General features: G+C 48.5%; 1 protein-coding gene across 1 annotated transcript in view; it reads left to right on the plus strand.

Moving 5' to 3' along the window:
- Window positions 1–26,811, plus strand: part of ACACB (acetyl-CoA carboxylase beta) — a 120,686-nt gene that overhangs the window by 19,097 nt on the left and 74,778 nt on the right. The window contains exons 3-7 of the mRNA XM_043901552.1: window positions 21,473–21,605; window positions 21,797–21,935; window positions 24,550–24,659; window positions 24,874–24,955; window positions 26,071–26,169. Coding sequence (XP_043757487.1) covers window positions 21,473–21,605; window positions 21,797–21,935; window positions 24,550–24,659; window positions 24,874–24,955; window positions 26,071–26,169 — 563 coding nt within the window. The remainder of the gene's footprint in view (window positions 1–21,472; window positions 21,606–21,796; window positions 21,936–24,549; window positions 24,660–24,873; window positions 24,956–26,070; window positions 26,170–26,811) is intronic.

Consider the following 26,811-nt stretch of genomic DNA (forward strand, 5'->3'; position numbering starts at 1 on the left):
TGTGTTCTAATATTGTTGTAGCCATGCGTTCCGGGAAACAAACTCACTCAGAAGGACAATGCAGATAGTGGAGTGCAGGTTATTACACCGGCGGGCCCAGGGCAGAGTCTCCTCTTAGCCAAGGACCCAGACCAGTTTTTGTGAAAACCTTATATACCCTAAGTGTACTTGCTCAAACCGACCGACCTCCCCAAATTCCCTGACAATCAAAGTTAACCCATGTTGCATATGCCTTAAGCCTAGTTAACAGTGGACAATTATCAATAGGCCTGTGGTCATACCCCAATAAGCAAATATAGAATGTATGATTCTATTTGGTTACACAGATAATTAGGGTATTCTTTTAGCCACGGAGAGCCCTGGGGCTCTTCCATCTAGGGGGGCCTGGTTTTCCAGTTGGTCTGTCGTTTCCATAGACACTGGGCATAGAGCTCAAAGTCCACAGTCTGGCCCAAGACGGAGCCCTGCTTTCAGGATGGAGCCTGTCCTCTTCCCTCCTTATTCCCCACTCCTGACGCTCTTAACTCATAGAATGAGCGTCATTCATAGGGATATATTGCAGTCTGGCTCTCCGACCGCCAATTTGGGAGAATGACACCAACCTTTGGGTTACAAAGTTCGTAATACATTGTAAAATGCAGGGTCCACAGAGCAGAACTATCAAGGCAACTATAACAATGGTAAATAGAGTTTTCCACCAATCACCCTTCACCCAAGATAGTACCGAAGTCCAGAAAGGAATGTTTTCAATTGACATTGGTTTTACCTGTTTTTTTTTTTTTTTTTGTCATATCATCTAAAGCAGCTGATACATTGCCAGATAAATCAGGAATATATACACAACATTCAACCTTAATTATAGCACAGGTCCCTCCTTGAACAGCTGTGAGAATGTCCAAAACCATTCTATTTTGAATTACTGCTTTTGTTACTTCTGTGAAACTGGTGTTTACATAATATGTAACCCCATGACCTGAGTCTATTGACTCAGATAGGTCTGGCTTACACCAAGAGAGCAGGGGGAGATTATGATCGACAAGAGAAAGGAAAGTCTCTTTTGGTCGTCCCAGGAAAGAGCAGAGTGATTTAAAATCTTCTTGGTGGAGCGGTAACACCCACCAGGGAAGTCCATCCATCACAGACAGAGGCATAGCCCCACATACCCAACAGTTGGAGGTGTTATGAAGTCCGCATAGGAATGTGCACGTTGATGAGGCCAAGCAGCAGGAGTTGATCATGCGGCTTCATCCTGAAGGGGCTCGTCCGGGATCTTCTTTTCCTTCTTCTTAAGGATGATCTTAGTCAGTGGGGTCCCTCTGCGCAGTCCACTCAGCATTTTTGGGGTCTGTGTGGTTTCCTCTCTTCACCCCCGTATGATGGGTCCAAGGGGCAATACCTGCAACTTTAACTGCAGTAGGGGTAGTTAGAATAACAGTATACAGGCCCTTCCACTGAGCGGCTAGTAAATCATGTTTCCAATCTTTGACCCATACTTGGTCACCAGGCGTAAACTCATGAATCTGTTCCCCAAGGGGGAACGGCCCCCTTACTTGTACAAACTTAGTTACCTGATTTATTACCTTACGCAGTTCCATCTGCTGCGAAATCCTATCCCCCTTTCAGTTCAGTTCAGTCGCTCAGTTGTGTCCGACTCTTTGCGACCCCATGAACCACAGCACGCCAGGCCTCCCTGTCCATCACCAACTCCCAGAGTCCACCCAAACCCATGTCCATCAAGTCGATTATGCCACCCAACCATCTTATCCTCTATCGTCCCCTTCTCCTCCTGCCCCCCAATCCCTCCCAGCATCAGGGTCTTTTCCAATGAGTCAACTCTTTGCATGAGGTGGCCAAAGTATTGGAGTTTCAGCTTAAGCATCAGTCCTTCCAATGAACACCCAGGACTGATCTTTAGGATGGACTGGTTGGATCTCCTTGCAGTCCAAGGGACTCTCAAGAGTCTTCTCCAGCACCACAGTTCAAAATCATCAATTCTTCGACGCTCAGCTTTCTTTATAGTCCAACTCTCACATCCATACATGACTACTGGAAAAACCATAGCCTTGACTAGACGGACCTTTGTTGGCAAAGTAATGTCTCTGCTTTTTAATATGCTGTCTAGGTTGGTTATAACTTTCCTTCCAAGGAGTAAGCATCTTTTAATTTCATTGCTGCAATCACCATCTGCAGTGATTTTACCTGAGGCAAATTTTTTGACACCTGTTTTATTATGGGAGGGGGACTCCCAAAAACAATTTCATGCAGAGAATAGTCATGGGACCATGGGGTCATCCTGAGTCTGAGCAGAGCCATTGGAAGCAAGTCCACTCAGAAGCAGTCAGTCTCTATGATCCACTTGGAGAGTGTCTCTTTTAAGTGTCCAGTTGGTTCGCTCCACCATCCCAGAACTCTGGGGCCTATATGCAGTGTGCAGTTTCCATTTTATGTTTGAAGTTTTGCTTACTTGTTGTACTAAATCAGGTATGAAAGCCGGGCCATTGTCTGATCCAATGCTGGTAGGAAACCCAAATCTGGGACCTATTTCCCTAAGCAGGCACTGGGCTACTTCTGATGCTCTTTCAGTCTGGGTAGGAAAAACTTCTACCCATCCCGAGAACGTACATACCACGACCAGCAGGTAACAGTAGTGTCGGTGAGGTTTCACTTCAGTGAAGTCCACTTCCAGGTGTTCAAAGGGCAGCGTGCCTTTCAGCTGAATCCCCAGAGGTTTTTGTCCATGCTGAGAGCCTGTGCGCAGGCAGTGCAGTTCTGAGATTCTGTCCTGCATAGGGAAGAGAGGCGGGGAACCAAGAAATATTTTCTAATTAGCTCTTCCAGTTGATCATGGCGTAGGTGGGTCACTTGGCGTGTTTGGCTTACCAGAGTGGGTGCCAGCCCCTCCAGTACCAATAATTTGCCACTTGGCAATCCCCACAATCCCTTTTCAGTCTTGATAGCCCCTTCTGCTTTGGCTAGTTGGTTTTGGGGTTCAGTGTATTTTGGGGAGTCTAGCGTTAGCTCAGGCAGCTCCGCCAATATGAGAGCTTTAATAGGGGCCTTGTTACCCTCAAGCCCTCGGCTGCTTGTTTAGCGGTCTTATCTGCCAGTCTGTTTCCCTGAGCCCAGGGGGTATCCTCCTTTTGCTGTCCTCGGCGGTGTACGACTGCAACCCTTTCTGGTTTCCAGACAGCATCTAATAGGGTCAGAATTTCTTCCTTTTTTTGATATTCTTTTCCATTAGCTGTCAGAAGGCCTCTCTCCTTATACAGAGCCCCGTGTCCATGTAGTGTGGCAAAAGCATAGCTGGAGTCAGTGTAAATGTTTGTCTTCTTACCTTTTGACAGCTGGAGGGCCTGGATGAGAGCATATAGTTTGACCCGTTGAGCAGACCAGTGTGATGGCAGAGAGCTAGCCTCAGCGATGGCTTCTTCCGTGACTCTGCATATCCCGACAGTCATTGTCCTCGTTTCACCAGTCTGGTGCCGTTGGTGTACAGGGCCAAATCTGGGTCCGGGATTGGCTGGTCTCTCAAGTCAGGTCTGCTGGCATATCTCCTTGCAATCATGTGAGGGCCCACCTTCTCCCACAGGAAGGAGAGTGGCTGGATTCAAGGCCTGACAAGGCTCAATAGTAACATGGGGGTTCTCACATAACAGTCCCTGGTATTGAGTAATCCAGGATGTCGACAGCCATTCGTGGGGGTCTCCTCACAGGAGGGTGTGTTGACCTCATGCGGGACTTTTATGATTAAATCTTGGCCCAAAGTCAGCTTGGTTGCATCCTGGATCAGTAAGGCAACCATAGTAACTGCCTGTAAGCATCCCAGCCACTCAGTGGCAACAGTGTCCAGCTGATTCGAGAGATAAGTCCCTGGTCTGTCCCAGGTCCCCATAGTCTGGGGACAACATCCCATATCCACCTTGTCCTTTTCAGTCACATAAAGAGTAAACGGCTTAGCAAGGTCCAGGCAGGTGCTGGCGTCACTGTACCGGGTTTGAGTTCTACCAAGTGGGACTTGTTTTGCAAGCCTGGGGGGATTGTCTTCTGCCCAGACCTCAGGGAATATGTTTACTTAACTCTCTCTCTCCACTGTTTAGCCTGTCCGGTTTCCCTTCCAGGAGATTGTGCAACCTCCATTCATCTTGAGGGGTTACCTAGAAGAAGAGTAAATAGGGGGTTGAGCCCACTCGAAGAGTGGGTCTTTCGTGGGGGGAAAGGTCACTTGTGCCCCCAATTTAGACAGCAAGTCTCTTCCCAACAAAGGTACTGGCCATTTAGGGATGTATAAAAATTCATGAGTCACTTGGAGTCCCCCCCCCCCCCCCCATCTGACATTTCTGGGGTAGGCTTGAGACACAAAGGCTGCATTTATCACCATCTGAGACACAGCAGCCTCTGGATCTATTGGCAAATAAAGTCTATAGGCCTCGCACAGTCTTTCGTAGAACTCAGAGGGTGATTGGCTTTCCCTTAAAATCACTTTGGAGGATTTTGCCATACTCATAGGTTTTTGGGCCCCCTCTTGAGGCCTTGTAAAATAGCTGCCCGATGTCTCTCCAGGCGGCCCCTCCCTCCCTCTGTATTACAGTCCCAGTTGGGCCTCTCACCTGGGGTGGCGAGTTCTGCCATCGCTTCGGGTTTGCAGCACCCCCAGGTGCCATTTCTCTTAGCCATTTTCTGGCCTCAGTGCCGAAGAGAGAGACTAGAAGTTGGATTATGTCATCCCATGTAGGACGGTGGGTTCGAAAAATAGTCTCCATTACCCTAATCTGGTAATAATAGGCTACGGAGGGCTGACGGTGGTGGCCGTCTGTCCCCTGAACCAGAGGCTGCTGTAACTCTCTGAGGGGCATTTGTAGCGGGGCCCTTTCCTCTGGCTCCTTGGCAGAGCGCAGCCTCTGTTTGACTCTGGTGTCTCCTTTCCCCTTCCTGTCAGTACTCACCGGGAGTGGAGAGGCGGGTATAGCTTGGGCGGTTCGGCTGGAGCCGGATCCAGGAAATGTTGGACAGAGGCTTTTGCCACCGGGACGGAGCCTGCCGAGGTGGCGGCTCTGTGACCTCCAGGAGAGCTGGCGGAGGAGCAGCAGCTGCTGCAGGAACTTCATCTGGCCCTGGATCGGGCATTAAGGCGGCCTCCAGTCCTGGTGGAGCACTGGGCCCGCGGGCGCGTCATCATCCAGTATGGGGGAGGGGCAGGTCATCCTCGTCCAAATCCTGCCAGGTCCCAGAGGGAGAAGGGGGATGGGCGTGTCTTCATCTGCCAGTCAGCACGGCGGAACCAGAACACCAGGTGGTCCAAGACTGTTTCTCCCTTAAAGTCCGTTCTGCCTCGGTGGGCTTGATCAGGTGCGGATGAAAACAGATGGGTTAAATATCCCACGTCCCAGGCCGTCTCTGGAAAAGCCATTCATACTCACTTATGTATCCCCCTCCTTCTAGCCTGACAATTCCGAGGGGGTCAAGAATTTCACGGCAGGCAGGACACCTCCTGGGGGAGGGCAGAATATGAGCATACAAGGACCAGTTTCCTATCCTAAAAATCCCCTGGTGATTGCTTGGTAATAATTTTCCCCGAGACGGCATGGATACACCTCCTAAATGACCTTCACAAATTTCCCTTCTAAGCCCTAATATGCTTGTCGACCTGTGTACCAAGCAATCGCTGCCACCAGCCTATTTCAGGCTCCTGTGGGTCCCTGCCCCTTCTAGTCCCTCCCAGGGGGGTGATCAGGCCCCCTTTTCTACCCTGCTGGGTGGGTTCCTCCTTACCAACAGAGGGAGCGCTCAGTTCCCCTGCTGCTGTCCACTACCTGCTAACGTGAAAGGTCCAGGTGTTGAGAAGCAGAATCCTTCCAGAAGGGTGGGGTGCCTTCCCCCCTCTAGAAGATTCAAGGCACAAGGCCTCGGAGTAGTCCCAAATGGGACTTGTCTCCTCAAAGTGAGGAGTTTCCTGGCCAATGCACCAAATGTAGCCACGTGTTCCAGGAAACAAACTCACTCAGAAGGACAATGCAGATAGTGGAGTGCAGTTTATTACACCGGCGGGCCCAAGGCAGAGTCTCCTCTTAGCCAAGGACCCCAACCAGTTTTTGTGAAAACCTTATATACCCTAAGTGCATAAGGGTCCCTGAAACTAGTCTGAACAAAGGAAAAAGAAAGATGCAATCAAAGTTAACTGGTGATTCATATGCCTTAAGCCTAGGTAGTTAACAGTGGACAATTATCAATAGGCTTGCGGTCATACCCCAAGAAGCATAAAAGAATGTATGATTCTATTTGGTTACACAGATAATTAGGGTATTCTTTTAGCGATGGAGAGCCCTGGGGCTCTTCCACCGAGCGTGGTTTTCTAGTTGGTATGTCGTTTCCATAGATAGTGGGCATATAGCTCAAAGTCCACAGTCCGGCCCAAGACGGAGTCCTGCTTTCAAGGTAGAGCCTATCCTGTTTCCTCCTTAACCTTTAAGCAGATCGTGTGTGTACCCTGTCAAAATGAGGGAGACCTGGATGAGGAGACAGGCTCTTCCAAAGGCACCATGTTCCTGGTGAGCTTAACTTTTAACCCTGGGTATGGGAAGTGAGAAAGAGAATATTCCCTAACTGATGACCTTTACGGGAAGGCAGTTTTGAGTTTCTGGAAGGGTTAAAGGAACGGCCAGACTTCAGAGCTGAGTTCCACTCTGGTTCTGCCACCCTCCACTGCATGACCTTGGACGTGGTGCATCACCTATCCTGGCCCCAGTGCCGCATCTGTAAAATTAAACGGGATAATGTTTATAAAGTATGCAGTCTGCTACACAGTAGGTGCTTAGTAAGTAGATTCGTCCCCAGTCCCTTTCCCACCAGCACCCACTTCATCCAGCACTCAAATTTACCCAGAACTTCCCTACTTCTACCTACAGTTTATGTAAATTACCCATTTATCCTTCATAAACATGGTACAATGCTGGCAACGGATCCCTATTTTACAGATGAGAAAACTGAGGCTCTGAGAGGTGAAATAAATACCACTCAGTGTTAAAAAACAATGAAACAAGGACCTCCCTGATGGTCCAGTGGCTAAGACTCAGAGCTCTCAAGGCAGGGGGTCTGGGTTTGATCCCTGGTCAGGGAACTAGATTACGAATGCCGTAACTAAGATCCAATGCAGCAAAATAAAATAAATTAAAAAATAATTAAATAAGGCCATTTGCAGCAACATGGATGGACCTAGAGATGACCATATTAAGTGAAGTAAGTCAGACAGAAAAAAGACAAATATGATATCACTTATATGTGGAATCTAAAAAAAAAAAAAAAAGGATACAAATGAACTTACAAAACAGAAACGGACTCATAGACATGGAAAGCAAACTCATGGTTACCAAAAGGGATAGCAGGGGAGGGTATAAGTTAGAAGTTTGAGATTAACATATATATATGTCCGCAAAGAGCTGGACACAACTGAAGCAACATAGCACTCATGCACGCTATATATTTAAAATAGATAAACAACAAGGACATACTGTATAGCACAGAGTTTCTGCTGAAAATATTGTTATAAGATGTTTTAATGATGTTTAATCACAAAACAGTATAAGAGTTATGGGGAGGAGAAAGCGAACCAGTCATTTCACTACATACATAAGAAGCTGAAGCCCAGAGAGGTTCAGGGGTCTCCCTGAGGCCTCCCAGCATAGGCTGGGAAGACCCGAAGCCATTCAAACCCAGACCCTGAGCAGATGCAGATCAGAAAGTGGTCTTTGAACTCCCAGTGTCGACGCTTCCGCTTAGCCTGGGCCCCAGGAAAGGCACCTCCGTCCTCCTTCTAACTTGTTCTTTCCTTTAATGGGAAGGGCTGTGCTGTGCCACGCTTAGTCACTTCAGGCGTGTCCAACTCTTTGCGGCCCCATGGACTGTAGCCCACCAGGCTCCTCTGTCCATGGGGATTCTCCAGGCAGGAATACTGGAGTTGCCATGCCCTCCTCCAGAGGATCTTCCCAACCCGGGGATCAAACCCAGGTCTTCTGCACTGCAGGCAGACTCTAGCATCTGAGCCACTAGGGAAGCCCAAGGGGAAGAGTTAGGAGATAGTATTACCGACCAGGGTTCTTGGCCTTCCTCAACCAATAGAAGTTCAGGTAAGGCTTTATCGGGGCTCATGTGCTGGCAGCCGGGTGGGAGGGAGAGAAAACAAGTAACAGATTCCTTTGTTTGCTCCCCCAAGAGGGGGCGAACTCATTCCTTATATGGGGTGAGGGTAGAGGTTTGTCCAGGGGTCAGGTTGGAGGGGTGGCTTAGGTGGTCTGCCCACTCCTCTGTGTGGTTGTGTGCAGGGGGCATGCACAATACCCTGATTTTAATCCCGATACTCACTTTTTGCTCCCAGCTCTTCAGAAATGGCAGCTGGGTGTTTTTGTCTTTTTGTATCTGAGGAGCCTGGCAGTCTACAGTCCATGGGGTTGCAAAGAGTAGGACAAAACTGAGCATGCACACAGTTTATTTTTAGATTTTTGGTTTGCTATCAATGTAAGTTACATTTATTATTACTGCAGTGTTTGCTAGGCAGTGTTTTGGGTCCTTTCAACTACTTGGAGGAGCATTCATTCGTTCATTCTAACTGGAATCAGTTTGTCTGGGTCCAAGTCTCCAGCACCTGTATATATTCTATCTCTGCATCCTCTTTTCTTATCTGTATAATGATAGGAAATAAAACCAGTAGGGTTGTTGCCATGATTAAATGAGACAAAGGCACCAAAGAGCACCCTGTAAAAGTCTTAGAAGGAAACTTACTTAGGGTCACAGGGCAGCTGCGTCCTTCCTGTCTTGGAGGTCCTCATTTTAGCTGGGGACCCAGGTGGTTCCAAGTGTGTGCCAGACGATCACGGGGAAGGGGTTGGGGGGATGGGGGGTGGGGAGGAGAGGTGGGTGGGTAGGGACGAGGCATGGAGCAGACATGTCCCTGGCAGCAGACATGAAAGAATAAGCAAAAGCCGGAGCTTGGAAGCCAAAAGTTGACTTGACTCCGGGGGCTTTTACCAGGCACCGAGGTGACAATGGACTCACATTTTAAAGAACCCGTATTTTCCACCACTTCTCTACTGTGTGTGTATTCCAGCACTTGAATTGCTTGCGAGTTTTTCCCAGCTGCCAGTGTGTAGGGGATTGCTATCCTGGAATTGTTCTACTCCAGTCGGGGGAGCTGGGGAGCCTCGCAAGCTCCGGGCGCCCAAGGTCAGCGGCGGCTGTGCGGCTGGCTGCTGGCTGGGCAGGGGGAGATGGAGGGGGACCGGACGCGGGGTGGGGGGAGAGGGCGGGGTCCGCTTCCAGTCCCGGGGCGGGAGGCAGGAGGCGGGGCCCGGTCGGGGGCGGGGCCTGTCCGGAAGGCGGGTCCCGCCTGGTGGGGGCGGGGCCTGGAGGGCGCGTCTGCCCCCTGACACTCGCGTGCCGGACGCTTTTCGGGATGGAGGAAGCCCGACCCAGAGTTGGGCTCCTGCAGACTGGTGCGCCACTCGGCCCGAGGCTCTCCAGGACAGCGCCTCCGCCTCCCTGTCGCGACCTGGCCGGGCCCCAGGACCGGGGTCTGCTTCACGGGGTTCGGGGGTGCATGCTCTGCGTCCCAAGAGCAGCCTGGTGAGGGGCAGGACGGTCAACATGAGCCCTGCCAAGTGCAAGGTCTGTTCCCCTGACCGCAAAGTAAAGTAAGTAAGTCTTCAAATATAATGACCGTTATCTTCTTTAAGCTTGTGCCGAGTCCCTCCCACCCGACCCCCAACTCCCCGCCCCGAGTAAAGACCGGTTGCACCACCCAGTCTTCCCCGCCCCCACCCAAAGAAACGCCGGCTTCAGTTTGGTAGCTGGGGAGATGGAGCCCTCCTTGAAGACGCTAGCTCGGCTTGGCATTTGAAGTGGAGGCGGTTTTGGCAGTGATGTTGATTGGAAGAGGCAGCGCAGGAGCGCACAGGTGCCTCTAGTTGACAGGTTGGCGGAGGCCGAGCTTTCCGCCTTGTCCTCCGCTTAGCCTTGATAAAGATGATGGTTGCACACGGCAGGTGTTTTTGAAACCTCGTGATCTTGAAGCCCAGGGGGGAACTCACGTGCCCCTGGGCAGGCATCCCATCTAAGGTGGTTTGCTAAGCAGATGAGCGCTGCCATTTCTGTGCCTGAGTCCTTCTTGGTGTCAACTTGTTTTATCTCATTTCTTTGTCTCATTTTAATTGCATTTTTTTAAATTACCAAAGTGATGCCAATTATTTTCGTTGTTAAAAATTCAGAAAATTATAGATAAGCGAAAAAAGGAAGAACAAACTCAACCGTACTTCTGCCCCACATTTGATCTTTATTAACAGTTGCTGTATAGTCTTGCAGCCTTTTTGTGTGTGTGCAGATGTATTTTAATTTATGAACTGGAATCATACTGAACATACTATATCGTAACTCACATTTTCATTTTATATCTCATTCTTTTATAAGTATTCTACCACCAGGCTCAGCACACTGTGGCCCACAGTTTGTTTTTGGGTACCCTGTGAGCAGAGAATAGTTTTTACCTTTCTTTCCTTCTTTATCTATCTATCTAACTATCTACACTGGGTCTTAGTTGAAGCACGCGAGATGTTTTAGCTGTAGTATGTAGGATCTAGTTCCATGACCAGAGATCAAACCTGGGCCCCTGCAGTGGGAGCACAGAGTCTTAGCCACTGGACCACCAGGGAAGTCCCAAGAATAGTTTATAACTTTTGAATGGCTGAAACAAATCAAAAGAAGAATACTATTTGGTGAGTTGTGAAAATTACATGGTCAGATTTCAGTGTCTACAAATAAGGTTTTATTGGAACATATATAGCTGTTTTTGTGCTTCAAGGGCAGAGTTTAGTAGTGGAATAGAGACTGTGTAGACTCTAAAACCTAAAGTATTTACTATCCATTCTGGACAGAAAACATTTGCCAACCCTTGTTCTGCAACATGCAGAAGGGGTCCATTGTGTTCCTGTAAATGGATACACTTTAAAATGTATAAATAATCTCCTACAAAGAATGGATATTTGGGCTCCTTCTCCCTTTTTCTTATTATAACCAACACAGCAAAAAACAGCTTCATAGCTAAGTCTCTGTCACTTGTTCTTTTCCCAAGGTATATCCATCTGGCCCATAAATATTCCTTGAATATCTCCCGAGTGTAACGTCTGCATCTAGAAGCAGGAAGGGACCCAGAAATCTTTGGTAAACCTGAGCTCTGCCTTCTGGGAACTCTTGATCTAGTGGGGAAAGCAGGTGTTTTCTCAGTAATTCAAAATCAAGGCCCCCTGGGGCAATAGTAATTAAGTGCTTCCTTTATGAGGTGCTTTCAGGATGCCAGACTGAACACTCTGTATGTGTGAGCTCGTGCCAGGTCTGCATCACCACCATGGGACACTCAGTGGCTGCTGTCACCCCCATTTTACAGATGAGGAAGCTGAGGCTGTCGGGGCTGGTGAGAGGATAACCAGGATTCACACTCGGGCTGTTGCGCAAAGGGCTCTCCATGGGCAACCATGTTCTAATGCTTGATGTGCTTGAACAGACTCATCATGTTGGACTAGTCAGAAGACTAAAGGACTCGGCTGGCAACTAGTGACTGTGGCTGGTGAGCATACCAGGGAAGTAAAGACGCCTAGAGCCAGAAGGACCTCAGTGGTTGTTGAGTTTCTCAGCTGTGGGCTTCAGAGAGAGCAAGAGACACTTCCCAGACGAGCGGCCGCTCCTCCAGGCGGGAGGCTGACCCTCCAGTTTTTTGGTCCTTCTACAGAGCAGACTGTCAGAGCCTTCAGAGAGACTTGGAGGGCTCAGAGGGTGTCTGAGCAGAGGGCCCACAAAAGGGCAGGGCTCCCAGATTTGGGTCACGGTCATTCTTGTGCACTAAGTTTTTTCGGGAATATGGGAATTGCATTTCTTCCAAATTTGGAGCCCTAATGTAACCTGTCTGGCCAAAACACTCAAATCCTAGAGTAACAAAAGCAGGTCAGGTGGTCTGGAAAGGATACTTTTTTTTTCCTATTACCACAAAAAGTTTAGCCTGTAACTGTTTTTCTTTTTCTTGCTGCACTGGGTTTTCATCGTGGCGTGCAGGCTCTTAGTTGCGGCATGCAAGATCTAGTTCCCTGACCAGGGATTGAACCTGGGCCCCCTGCATTGGGAGGGTGGAGTCTTAACGTCTGTACCACCAGGGAAGTCCCTAACCTATAACTTTTGTTGTTCATTGTTGTTCATTCACTAAGTCATATCTGACTCCTTGCAACCCCATGGATTGCAGTGTACCAGGCTTCCCTGTCCTTCCCTATCTCCTGGACTTTGCTCAGACTCATGTCCACTGAGTTGGTGATGCCATCCAACCACACGTTAATCCAAAAGAATAGCTTTCACAAACACTTTAATCCAAAGGAATGAACTTGCAAGAAATTGGAATTGTCCTGGCACGTTCAGAAGGCCATGTGATCACAGTGTATATAATAAAGCAAAAAGTGAAAATGAAGTCGCTCAGTTGTGTTCAACTCTTTGCGACCCCATGGACTGTAGTTTACCAGGCTCCTCTGTCCATGGGATTTTCCAGGCAAAGGTACTGGAGTGGGTTGCCATTTCCTCCTCCAGGAGATCTTCCCAACCCAGAGATGGAACCTGGGTCTCCCACACTGCAGGCAGACACTTTACCATCTGAGCAACTATGATGGTCACTGCATGGTTCCTCTCTTAGCTTAGAGTCACTAAAAAGATGGAGATGGACAGCCCCACTCTGCCACTGAGCTGTGTAACCTTTAGCAAGTGTCATCCATCCTCTGAACCTTGGTTTCCTCATCTGTCCCTGAGGCTGATCCTAACTGGACTTTTCAGGCTTCTTATGCACAGAACTTGGGGTCTTGAGTGCTTTCCTGAGTCAGCACAGATGTTTGCACAGCTGATAACAGTGATGACAGGATTCGGTGGCAAAAGAGGCCTGGGGAGTCATGAGGTGTTTGGGATCCTGTCCTGAAGGCCTAGATGATCTACTGAGGAGCCAGAACTAGCAGGAAGGCAAGGTCCCAAATGCCAGCCAGCATCCTTTTGTGTGCAAACAGGACTAGAGTTCAGAGAACAGATGAATGAATGTGGGTCAGAGTGGTTGGAGAAGAGCTTCTCAAGAGGAGTCTTGAGTGGAATAGAATGAAATAAAGTTGAGGACCATGAGGCAGAAAATATGGTCTTCAGTGAGCCCCACAATACCGCATGATGACATCAATGAAAAGGGAATCCGGCTCAGCACCACGGCCAGCTGCCCATGTTGACCTGTTGATTGTTGGTCTGCGGGTGGGTCTCACTCCTGCGTCGTGACATTAGAATTTCCTGGGGGGGGGGGGTGAAAAATGTAGATGCCTGAGTCCCCCCTCAATCCCTCAACCCCCAGGGATGCTGACTGATTAGTAGTCTGGGCATCAGTTTTTTGGGAGACGGGGCTGTCCTGGGTCTTTGTTGTGGCGTGTTCACAGGCTTCTCTTTAGTTTCGACACATGAGCTTCTCTTATTGCAGAGCTTGGGCTTCTCATCATAGAGGGCCAGGTTTTCTAGTTGTGGAGCATGAGCTCTAGAGTGAGCGGGACCTATGGTTGCGCCATGACATATGGGGTGTTCTTTAGCCAGAGATCACACCATCCCCTGCATCGAAAGGCAAATTCTTAACCACTGGACCACCAGGGAAGTCCCCCATTAGGATTTTGAATGTTTGCGTCTTATCAGGAGCCAGAGCACAAAGTGTGGAAACAACTTTCCCATGCTACCCAGATCGTAAGTAGTAGATTCTGATTCAAAGCCTGGAAGGATGGCCCTAGTCTGCTGGGATCTCTCAGCGGTGGCACTGTTGACATTTGGGGCCCTGCAGATGGTGACTGCAGTCATGAAATTAAAAGACACCTCCTTGGAAGGAAAGCTGTGACAAGCCTAGACAGTGTATTAAAAAGCAGAGCCAACACTTTGACGACAACAGTCCATCTAGTCAAAGCTGTGGTTTTTCCAGTAGTCATGTACAGATGTGAGAGTTGGACCATAAAGAAGGCTGAACCCTGAAGAATTGATACTTTCAAACTTTGGTGCTGAAGAAGCCTCTTGAGAATCCCTTGGACAGCAAGGAGATCAAACCAGTCAATCCTAAAGGAAGTCAACCCTGAATATTCATTGGACGAACTGATACTGAAGCTGAAGCTCCAATACTTTGGCCATGTGATGCAAAGAGCTGACTCATTGGAAAAGACCCTGATGCTGGAAAAGATTGAGGGCAAGAGGAGAAGGGGACGGTAGAGGATGAGATGGTTGGATGGCATCACTGACTCAATGGACATGAGTTTGAATGAATTCTGGGAGATGATGAAGGACAGGGAAGCCTGGCGTGCTGCAGTTCATGGAGTCACAAAGGGTTGGGCATGACTTAGTGACTGAACAACAATCTTTGTGGGGGCTTTGCAGGATGTTGAGCAGCATCCTTGGCTTTTATCCACTAGGTGCCAGGAGCACATTCCACGTTGTGACACCCCAAAATGTCTGCAGACATTGCTATGTGTCCCCAAGGGAGCAAGGTTGCACCCAGTTGAGAACCCTGGCCTACAAAATTGTCTCAGATGCAAGTACTTATTTTTCAAAGTCCAGACCGTAGAGTTACTTCCATTGTTCTCAGATGGCTTTCTGCCTTGAAATTAGCTTCCGGGGGTCAGGTAGAGTCAGACTGGAAGCCCAGCTCTGCCACCTGCCAGCGGCGTGACTTGAGGTCCAGGGACCTCTCTGAGCCTCAGTTTCTTTGTGTGCAGGAGAGGATGGCCTCCCCTATGTAAGGCTGTGGGGATTCAGGGAGTCACCCTCTGGGCCCAATCTATGGCGACACTTGAGGATGTTTATTCCTTCCTTCCCTGTGCAGTCCTGCCTGGTCTCATGCCTGGGCAGCTGACGGTGTTTGGTGCTTCGCTGACAGCTCTCTTGCATAGTTGACTGCACCTGAAGCCATTTCCAAAGTCACCATGGAGTATTTCAGCCCCGACACTTGTCTTGGAATGAATGCCGGCCAAAGGTCAGCCCCCCAGAGCTAACGTTGATTGGCCTCCAGCTTCGTCAGAAACAGATTAAAAATAGCCACCGGCTCCGAGGCTGGCCCTGAAGCAAAGCCACAGCAGCAGCGCTGCCCGTTCACCCACCTGCTTTGCTGTGATGGGTTTGGGGCCCGCCTGATGGTGGGCTGTGTCACCCATTTTAAATCAAAACGGTGGCCATGAATGGTTTTCCCCAGGTCACAGAAAGGTGTTTTTCTAGCAGTTGAGTTTTTCTTTGTTGCACTTTAGGTCAAATTGCTGATTTTTAAGGTTGTGTGTATAAAAATGGGATGTCTCAGATTTTCTGAAGCCAGAGGATCAAGCTAGCCAGTCGGGGAAGACCATGGACAGAGTGGGGAGAGTGGGTGGGTGGGGAGGAGGCCCTGGACAGAGCAGCAGCCTGATGCCATTCTTGGTTAATGGGGAAATCAGTAGCACCTGATTCTCTTGGCATCACTGCACTGAAATAATAGAGCTTGCCATGCACCCAGTGCTGGCTTTTACCTTCTTTCAGTTCAGTTCAGTCACTCAGTCGTGTCCGAGTCTTTGCGACCCCATGGACTGCAGCATGCCAGGCTTCCCTGTCCATCGCCAACACCCGGAGCTTGCTCAAACTCATGTCCATTGAGCTGCTGATGCCATCCAACCATCTCATCCTCTGTCGTCCCCTTCTCCTCCTGCCTTCAACTTTCCCTCCATCAGGGTCTTTTCCAATGAGTCAGTTCTTCACATCAGGTGGCCAAAGTATTGGAGCTTCAGCTTCAGCATCCCTCCTTCCAATGAATATTCAGGACTGATTTCCTTCAGGATTGACTGGTTTGATCTCCTTGCAGCCCAAGAAACTCTCAAGAGTCTTCTCCAACACCACAGTTCAAAAGCATCAATTCTTCAGCGCTCAGCTTTTTTTTTTGGTCCAACTCTCACATCCACATATGACTACTGGAAAATGTACTAGCTTCTTTAATCCTCACAATCCAGTGAGGTACATATTAATATCCTCACTTTACAGTGGAGACTGCTGAGTGCCTTACCCGATGGATACCAAAGCGACCATGGCTTTCAGCATCCCTGTTACAAAGTTAATAGCTTTCTCTTCTTACTGAAAATAATAATAGCATGACAGAAAATTTAACGGATGTAGGCAAAGAGAAGAAAACAGGAAAGACCCGTTGTTCAACCACTGTGAGAAAATTGCCCATTTTGGGGTCTGTGTCCCTAAATGAGGGGGTCTGCTAATGATGGCGCTGAGGCCAAGTCTGTCCATTTTCTAAAGCAGGGGTCCCTAGCTTCTGGGATCTAATGCCCAACGATCTGAGGTGGAGCTGATGTAGTAATAATAGAAATAAGGTACACAATAAGTGTCATGTGCTTGAGTCATCCTGAAACCATCCCTCCCCCCTGCCCCGTCTGTGGAAAAATTATCTTCCACGAAACCGGTCCCTGGTGCCAAAAGTTTGGGGACTGCTGTTTTAAAGAAAAACAAGCTGTTGTTAAATAAAAACTGAACTGCTTGCTGGCTCATGGAATGTGATTTTGACGAAAGCCCTGTCCACATTTGCAAGATGATATTGACCTCCAGAGTCCTTTTCCAAGTCCTGTTTCAGTTTAGCACTTCAGTCCTAGGAGGTTTTAGAAGAGAAGCTGCTTGCTTCCAGCAAGGCAGGAAGGCCAGCTCAAGGGCCGGAAATCACTTGTCCATTTGTTCTTTCAGGCAGCGTGCAGAAGCCCAGTTGAACTAAGAAAGTCTTCATTGAAAAATACAAGTCCTCTTATGGCGTAGGCTCATGCCCTCATGATGGGTTTCTGTCATTCATTTCTGGTTTTGTTCCCTGGCCTGGAAGTCTGTTTTATCATTTCTGATAGGCAGAGCCTGGAGGGGGTGAGGGGGACAGACTGCAGGTTTCTAGAAGGCTTTCCCCATGGGGAACTATCCTGGATGCAAAGACTTTATGTAGCAGGAAATGCCCACACCCAACATTTCCTGATGTGATGGCAAGAGCCCCAGTCCTGTTTACTTGCTGGGTGGTTGCCTGGCTGGGCCGCAGTTTGCCTATCTGTAAAATGGGATCTCTTTCCCCCAGCGGCTTATTGGCCTACAACTTAGCTGTTCCCAGTGGCCTGCTGGCAGTGTTCCTTAGGACCCGTCACTTCTTCACCAAAACTTTTTGGCCCCTCAGACCCACTCAGCCCCTCCCTCCCAAGATGCCTGGTGACAGTTACTGGACACGTCCCTGGGTGGCAAACCTCTAACTTAATGCCGGGCAGGCAGCTGTCTCCCTGCTTGATGGCCTGTTGGTGGGATGAGAGAGAGTGGACAGAATGCCTGACTCCGCGCCTGTTTAAACCTCACCAAATGACAGTAAAGAGCCTTTTCTTTTAAATTCTATTTATTTTTGGCTGCACTGGGTCTTCACTGCTGTGCGCATGCTTTCTGAGTTGTGGTCAGTGGAGGCTACTGTCTGGTTGCGGGGCGCAGGCTTCTCACTGCGGTGGCTTCTCTCGTCGGGGAGCACGGGCTCTCGGGTGCTCGGGCTTCAGTAGTTGCAGGATATGGGCTCAGTAGTTTCGACTCATGGGCTCTAGAGCGCAGGCTTAGTCTTTGTGTCACAAGCTTAGCTGCTCCGTCCATGTGGAGCAACTTAGTTGCTCCGCGGCATGTGGGATCCTCCTGGCCCAGGGATCAACCCTGTGTCCCAGCCATTAGCAGGTGGATGCTTCACCACTGGACCACCAAGGAATTCCAAGATTTTTCTTAAAGAGCTGGAAACCCATCAGGCCCTGGCAGAACGGAAGCAGGAGTTAGCAGTGACATTTTGGAAGCCGGAAAGCAGATGTACAAGCAGTCACTGGTTAAAAGGACCAAGAGGGCTGAGCCCTAAGGCTGCAGAGAGAGGAGCTGAGAACCTGTATCCCAAAGGCACCGGGTCCTTCTGCATCTGGGGACCCCAACGTGAGGAGGACAAGGTGAAAGAATCCCAGGTCCCCTCATCTGCCCAGGTGGCTGGGGGCTGCCCACTTCCACCCCAGCTGCAGGCAGATGGTTTGATCTCTGGAGGGTGGGAAGTAGAGGGTCTTTGGACTGGACACTGATGAGCGTGGTGGAGCGTGTGGGGCCTACTTCCCAAACCAGAGGATGGGTGCTATGTCGGTGCTGAATCCTAAAAGCTGTCCTGTCCCCAAGACCTGTCCCCAAGACCTGTCCCAGCGCCTGGCCAACCTTTAACTTCCAGGCAGAAGGCTGAGTACCGAAGAACTGATGCTTTCAATCTGTGATGCTGGAGAAGACTCTTGAGAGTCCCTTGGTCTGCAAGGAGATCAAACCAGTCCATCCTAAAGGAAATCAACCCTCAATATTCATTGCAAGGACTGATGCTGAAGCTCGAATACTTTGGCCACCTGATGCAAACAGCTGACTCATTCAAAAAGACCCCGATGCCGGGAAAGATCAAGGGCAAGAGGAGAAGGGGACGACAGAGGATGAGATGGTTAGATGGCATCGCTGACTCAATGGACATGAGTTAGAGCAAACTCTGGGAGACAGTGAAGGACAGGGACGCTTGGTTTGCTGCAATTCACGGGGTTGCAAAGAGTAGGACACGACTTAGTGACTCAACAACAGAAGCCCCACAGACTTGTCCTCACTAGGGGAACTGGACCAGCCAGTGAGGATGACTCTAAAAATACTTGAAATTCCCCAACATACAGCACCCCCTAAATCACCCTGCATTGAGCTCAGGGTTCAGTGACTTCACCACATGCCCAGTACTTTTCATCAACTCTCTGGTTCCTGCTCTTGGTCCTGAGAAAGCAACCACGGCTTATCATACATTCGAGTGCGATTTCTAAGATGGAAGGCAAACCCCAAACACCCAACCAAAAGGGACACAGGAAACGTGGGAGATACAGAAAGCACATCAGGAGAAGAGAGCTTGGAAAAGCTATTGTAAGTACCCTCATCGGGGGTAGGGACAGTGCTGCATACATAGGATCAGGGTGCATGGGAAAGAGGACATTTACGGCCCCAAACCAAGCTCTTGGACATTAAAAGCATGCTATTAGAACAGTTAGGAGATAAGGCTGAGGGAATAGCCCGGAAGGAATAAGAAAAGAGTAATAAGAGGGGAAAATACATAAACTCGTGGGCCAGTTCAGGAATTTCAACATCCAGATAATAGGAGAAAGTGAAGAAAAAAGAGGCAGTTAAGTCACTCAGGAAATTTTGTTGTTGTTCAGTCACTCAGTTATGTGCACCTCTTTGTGACCCCATGGACTGCAGCACGCCAGGCCTCCCTGTCCTTCACTGTCTCCCAGAGTTTGCTCTAACTCATGTCCACTGAGTCGGTGATGCCATCCAACCATCTCATCCCCTGTCGTCCCCTTCTCTTCCTGTCCTCAAATCTTTCCCAGGTTCAGGGTCTTTTCCAATGAGTTGGCTCTTCACATCAGGTGGTCAAAGTATTGGAGCTTCAGCTTCATCATCAGCCCTTCCAATGAATATTCAGGGTTGATATCCTTTAGGATTGATGGGTTTGATCTCCTTGCTGCCCAAAGGACTCACTCTGGAGAGTTTTCTCCAGCACCACAGTTTGAAAGCATCAATTCTTCAGTGCTCAGCGTTCTTTATAGTTCAACTCTCATACCTGTACATGACTACTAGAAAAACCATAGCTCTGACTACCCAAACCTTTGTGGGGAAAGTGATGGAAAATTTGCAGATAAATCTCCAGACTTCAGTTTCCAGATTGAAGGAAACTGACAGCTTCCCAGTGTTACTGATGGAAGTAGACACATACCTCAGCACATTCCTAAAACTGTTCCCTAAACTTACAGAATACTCTGGCGCAAAGAGAAGAACCCACAAGCTTCTGGATAGGAAAAAACAGGTCACCTACAAAAAGACCAAGGATCGGCACAGCTCTGGTTCTAGCATTCTTGAAAGCCACAACAACAATGGCTTGAGGCTTCCAAAATTCTTAAGGAGAAGGCTTTCCCTCCTAGGATTCCACGCACAGCCAAATGATCAGGTCCAGTGTGAGCGCAGAAGGAAGACAGCTTTAGAACATGCAAGGCCACAAAACATTTGCTCCCCCGAACATTTTCTTAGAAAGCTACTGAAGGATGTCTTCCATTGAAACAAGAGAGTAGATCAAAGAAGAGCAAGACATGGAGGACGGAAAAGTGAAGGAAGCTAAGAGAACCAAAGGAGGTCTCCGGGGTGATAGTGACAAAAGAAGCCTATACAGCCGGGACCAAGACAGGCATGTTGGGGCATCACTGTCACGTGTCCTGCCATTTGTCATCTTTTAAATTGGATGAAACTACTGTAGGATATGCCCTAGCAAGACAAAGGGGTCTATCAAAAAAGAGGGAGCCGTGTGGCACCCTGAATTTGGGGGATAAAACCCCCAGGAAAGGCACAGGGAATCCTAAGGATGTCAGTAAAGGGAAGTCCCAGCTGATGGTTGTACAGGGGTTTAGTGGACTGTGTCCAGATGAAAGGAGTGTCGAGGCCTCCAGGAGGGATGTGGCCAATGAAAAAGTAGTGGAACTGATTGTCTTACATGTCCTAGGAGACTGAGGAGTGAGATGAAGATGCAAGGAAAACCAAGTTTAAAAAAAAAAGTCGTTCACTCCAGGGGGAAAAAAAAAATGCAAATAGAAAGGGACATCTGGTATGCCACAAACCCTCACCTGTGAATAATGATCCCAGACTCATAAAACACCATAAATTTACCAAATTGCAGGATACCTGTATTACGAGGTTGGGGAAAGGGGATGGGGTGGCTGCTTATGAGCAGTAATTCCACGTCTGCTAAGATAAGAAGCTCATAGATAGATGGTGTCTTAATGGATAACTCACAAGATAATGTGCACACACCATTCAGAACCACGGAGATGTGTAAATGCCAGAGTCAAACGTGATTTCCTCTGGAGTGGGGTCCTAGAGGGGCGATGGACAAGGACCTTCTATTTTGTTGTAATACATTTCTTTATTGTTTTCAGTTTTTTTTAAGCTTGATATACAAGTACAGAAAAGCACACGAAAGGTACAAACTGCTTCACAAGTATAAAATATTAGAATGTGTACTTCTCTGATCTTAAACTTGTACCCTGTTGTAAGCCTATTTTTTTTGTATTATTTGAGTTCCTAAATTGTGAGAGTTTATATAAAGAGTGACCTGAAGATGAAAAACCTGAATATACAGCTTAGGATAGGTCAGGGGGTCTCTTCTGCTGCTCTTGTGATCTGACCTCTTGAAGTCTCCAAGTAAAGTGTTTCAAGGTCCCCAGAGAGGGACTGCAGAGCTACAGGAGTCTGATGGACTTTGGCTTCTCTGTGGAAGTGAATTTCCTAGGGGCCTGCGCGTCCCCAACCTGCTTGCTCACGGGCCTGTACTGTTCCCTCGCAGGCCCAGCATGTCGGGGCTCCACCTGGCAAGAAGGGGCCGAGAACAGAAGAAGGTAGACCTGCACAGAGACTTCACCGTGGCTTCCCCTGCCGAGTTCGTCACGCGCTTTGGGGGGAATCTGGTCATCGAGAAGGTACAGATGGGGTCCCGGCACTCGGGGTGGGGTGGGGTAGGTCAACCTGCCTCAGGCTGCAGAGAAAGGCCCGCCTGTTGGTGAGCACTTGCAGAAGCAGGAGGTACCCTTGGAGGCTCTCAGAGGTGAGATGAACCCTGAGGTAGCATGTAGCCTCCAGCACAGGCCCCCTGCCCTTTCCCTCTGTCCAGGTGCTCATCGCCAACAACGGCATTGCTGCTGTGAAATGCATGCGCTCCATCCGCAGGTGGGCCTATGAGATGTTCCGAAATGAGCGGGCCATCCGGTTCGTAGTCATGGTAACGCCAGAGGACCTCAAGGCCAATGCAGGTACTCGGGCCCTGACTCCCTCCCTCTTTGCCACGCTCCGTCCTCACCTCTTCCACTCAGCCTGGGCCAAGTCCATCCTGCACCCCAGAGAGCATCGCAGGGTACCTCTCCTGATTCCATATTTATTTCCCAATCTTCTCTATTTAATTAACATGTCTGTTGCTAACAAGAGTGACCCATATGCCTTATAAAAATGCAAATAGTTAACATGCAAAGTGGAAATCTCACCTTTGAGGAATGTCCATGTTACAGTAGCTTGGCATCTCTTCCTCCAGATGCTTTTTTCTTGTACAGGTATGTGCTGTTTTTCAAGCATTCCTTCATTTTTCTACTTATTTACCTCTCCATGTCTATCAGCATAGATCATTCTGCAAATAACTATTGGACAGTTTTATTTTCCCCCTGAACAATCGTGCCCCTTTACAGATCCTGCACACAGCAGCCAAACAGATCTTTTAAAACACAACTCAGGTTCCATCAGCACCCCCCACCCCCCACCCCGTGTCCAGTACCAGCTCCCTCACCCCCCGAACTTCCCCATGGTGAAGGCCCTGGGCTCTGCTCTGCACAGATGGAATCTCCATTTTACTACAGTGAGGAGAGGTTTGCTCGTTAGCCCCATTTTACAGATGAGATAATCGAGGCACAGAGGTGTGACTTACTTGCCCAGGGTCCTGGGGGTTGGAACCGTGGGCTGAGTCCGCAGCCCGATGCTGTGGGGTCACTCCTCACACTCAGGCTAAAGTTTTAGAACCTCACCAAGGCCAGTTAAGGCCTCCCATGACTTGGCCCCTGCTGGCCTCCCAAGCCCCCATCTCCTGCCCCTCAGCCTCCATCCCTGGGTCCCAGGCACACTGGCCTCATCAGTGTCGGCCTCACTCTCTCCTGTTGCAGAGGCTTGGAAAGCTGCGGACCGTTTGCTGATAGTGCTTTCCGGAAGCTCTCTGCGCGGCAGGCCTCCACTCCCCCACGCACAGTTTGAGTGTCGTAGTTCTCCTGGCCATCCCTGTCAGCCCCGGAACTGCCCACAGTCTGTGCTTACCCTGATTGTTTTCTTGTTTATCTTCTCCAACACGAAAATAAAATTCAACAAGGAGTGGGTCATGGCCTGACGCCTAGATCTGTAATCTCTGGGACCTCTCGCGTCACCGACACACCATGTTGGGTCAACATCAGAGGCCGGCGGGCTGGAAGGAAGCACTGCTCTTGAGTTTTTTCCCAAGTCTGCACGTACCATTTGACATCGTTCCTTCTCAAGGTCCTAGAGAATGTCATAGTGCAGGTGTACTAACTCCCGACTTTTGATTGAATCTACCTTTGCACAGTTCAAAACACTGTCCTATGAGGAGGGACTTACCCAGTGGTCCAGTGGTTAAGACTGTGCTTCCACTGCAGGAGCCTGGGTTCAGTCCCTGGTCAGGGAAGTTCCACAGGCAAAAAATAAAAACACACTGCCCCGTGAACACCCTTTTACATGTCTTTGGCCTTATTGATGAATATTTTTTTAGAACATGTTCCTAAAAGTAGAATTTCTGGATTTGAAGAGCTTGAGTGTATTAAAATCGAAGCATTATATTGTATTCAGCTATGAAAAGGAAGGAATCATCACGTTATAACACAGGTGGGGCTTCCCTGGTAGCTGAGACGGTAAAAAATCCACCTGCATTGAGGGAGACCTGGGTTCGATCCCTGGGTGGGGAAGCTCCCCTGGGGGAGGGTGCGGCAACTCACTCCAGTACTCTTGCCTAGAGAATCCCATGGACGGAGGAGCCTGGGGGGCTGCAGTCCATGGCCATCGGGTTGCAAAGAGTCGGACACGACTGAGTGACTAATTACATAACACAGGTGAACCTTGAGGACATTACGTTCAGTGAAATAAGCCAGTCACCAAAAGACAAATACTGGATGTTTGCACTTACATGAGGTCCTGAGAGGTCAGATTCATAGAGACAGAAGGCAGAAGGGTGGGTGCCAGGGGCGCTGGGCAGTGGGACGGGAAGCTGTCACTACATGGGTATCGAGTTTGAGTTGTATGAGATGAGAAAGTTCCAGAGATCTGTTTCACAACAGTGTGAAGATTCTTGACACTTCTGAGCTATATACTTAAAAAGTGATTATGATGGTAGATTTTGTTATGTGGCTTTTTTTTTTTAACCATGATTAAAAGCAAACATTGTATTGTTTAGTGGCAAAACAGTATTAAGAGAACACCTTACATAAGAATTTTTAGGGAGTTCCCTGGTGGCCTAGTGATTAGGATTCCAGGCTCTCACTGCCATGGCATGGGTTCAATCCCTGGTCAAGGAATGGAGATCCCACAAGCCACATGGCCCTGCCAAAAATTAAATATATATATAATGTTTTAAAACCCACTTCTAATCCAACTATGTTGATAGCTTGCTTCCTTCTTGTTTGTTGCCTTCCAGGCCATGACACACATATTTTCACACAATTAAAGTCAAACTCAGTTCTTTCTTCAAACTATCATATCTGTTCCTCCATTGTGACCCTAGAATCATCACGGTTATCCTTTCAGTGGCCATGCATGGTTGTGTCCTGTCCTCAACTTGGGTCTGTCAGTCTTTCTGATTGCCTCTCTCTTGTTTAATTCCAGAGTATATCAAGATGGCAGATCAGTATGTCCCCGTCCCAGGAGGGCCCAACAACAACAATTACGCCAACGTGGAGCTGATTGTGGACATCGCCAAGAGGATCCCCGTGCAGGTAAGTCAGACGGGGCGCCCCAGTCTGCCTGTGATGGGGACCATGCCCTGAGCTCTGGAGCAAACTGATTCCGCAGTTCGGAAGGGTTGGAGGCGCTGGGTCCTAGGAGACTCTGAAATCCAGGGCTGGTAGGACCCAGCAAGGAGTTTTTGGGGTGTGATGGGAGGCGGATTCTTGAAGAAAGACCTCTATTTGTGCTTCTGTGTGTTTGCAGGCGGTGTGGGCTGGTTGGGGCCATGCTTCTGAAAACCCCAAACTTCCGGAGCTCCTGCACAAGCACGAGATTGCTTTCCTAGGTAGAGTGCGCCTCCATCAGATATGCGGGAATGGGGGTCTTGATGGAATTCTCGCTAGTACAGCCCTGTAAGGAGGGGGCCTGTTTGATGTTCCCACATCACACCTTCATGGGCAGGAGCAATTGAGTCTAGCAGTGGGAGGGCACGTGGAGAGGTTGGCCAGCCCAGGGAAATAGCGGTTACCATGGTTACCACAGCAGAATGATGCTGGGGCAAGCAGAACCCTCTGCTGGTGTTCCTGTTGGTACTGAGATACCAGCCACGTTCAGATTTCTAACTCAGGTTGGGAATCTTTAGGCCACACCTTTGCTTGGGCTGTTCTTAGGCCTTTGGAATGCCCTCACCCGCTGGGGCCAGAACCCCTCATCTCTGCTACTTATTGGGTACAATGATACTTATTGTTTCAGAATTCAGATGTATAATTTGTAAACTTTACTCAGTTAGGTTGTCTGTCATCCTCGTGTGTAAATTAGAATCATCTACTGTTCTCAGTAAATCCCTGTTGCTGCTCCTTAACCTCTGGGCCCACAACACACTCGTGTATGCAGCAGCTTGGTGCTAAGTCAGTACCTGATATTCACCTGAGGGTCTGCCTGGTGACCTGTGCTCACTGATGTGTTCTTTTCCATGGCCTCTCATTGGCTGTCATGTGGGACTCTCATCATCTCTCATTGTTAGTTCTGGGAGTTGATGGTCCAGCCCTAGTGCCAGCCAACTGCAGCCTACAGGCCAAATCCAGCCTGCTGCCTGCTTTTGTAAATAAAGTTTTATTGAAACACGGCCCTGCCCATTCATTTATGTATTGCCTATGGCTCATTATAGAAAAAGTTTGCTAACCCATGGTCTAGTGTTTTGAGGTGCTGGCTTGCCCCACTTGGTCTAGTTTTTTTCTGGTGAACTTTGTATAGGCCACTTAGCTTAAGCTATAAATCATGTTTACAGTCCACATGTATTGAAAGTTGACTGATGAAATAGCAGACTAATAGATCTTTTTTCTTCCCCATCTTGATGTTAAATCCTCGAGAGCTGGGACCTGGGGACTTTTCTTTTGTGTACCTGATCAGCCCCCAGTTTCCAGGGCCTGAGTCTGCCTTCCCCCTTGCCCCACCCCTCAGGCCCTCCCAGCAAGGCCATGTGGGTGCTAGGAGACAAGATCGCCTCCACCATCGTGGCCCAGACTCTGCAGATCCCAACGCTACCCTGGAGCGGAAGTGGTAAGGGGCCCTGAACGTCACTTTGGGAGGACACCTGGGCCCAATCTTGAGAGCAGAAGGGGTGACAGGAGTACGCTTCTTTAATTCTTTCATTTAAAAATTTAAATTATCAAGAAAGTGGTATGATATCGTTGTAGACATCTTAGAAAATAGGAAAAGTGTAAGAAAAAGAAATAGAAATTGTTTATAATCCAATGAACCTGGTTTTGATCATGTGTTTTATTATTTCAGCCCCTTTTTCTAGGCACATCCGTTTAAAAGCTAGAGCTCTTGTAGTTAATAGTTCGTGACCTGGTTTTTTTCTCACTAGTCTTTCAATATCAATAAATATACTTCACAGAACTTCCGGTGCCTGCAGAGGATTGTATCATACAGATGTACCTTAATTTACTAACAGTCCTCTGTAGTTATACTGTCAGGTTGTTTCCAAGTAATTTTTTTCTAAAAATGAAAATATTTAAAGCCTTGATAATCCTGTAGCTAGCTCTCTATGTACATTTTAATCATTTCTTTAGGGTAAATTCCTTAAAGTGGAATTTTTAGAATAAGTTAAAAAAACAGGAAAAACATTTCAAGAGTTTCTAAACAATTAGATTTTTTCCTACAAAGACTGAAATTTTAAATTTGGAGTGAAAAGTTTGT

This window comes from Cervus elaphus, chromosome 5 (genome assembly GCF_910594005.1).
Source record: "Cervus elaphus chromosome 5, mCerEla1.1, whole genome shotgun sequence".
NCBI classification, from domain to species: Eukaryota; Metazoa; Chordata; class Mammalia; order Artiodactyla; family Cervidae; genus Cervus; species Cervus elaphus.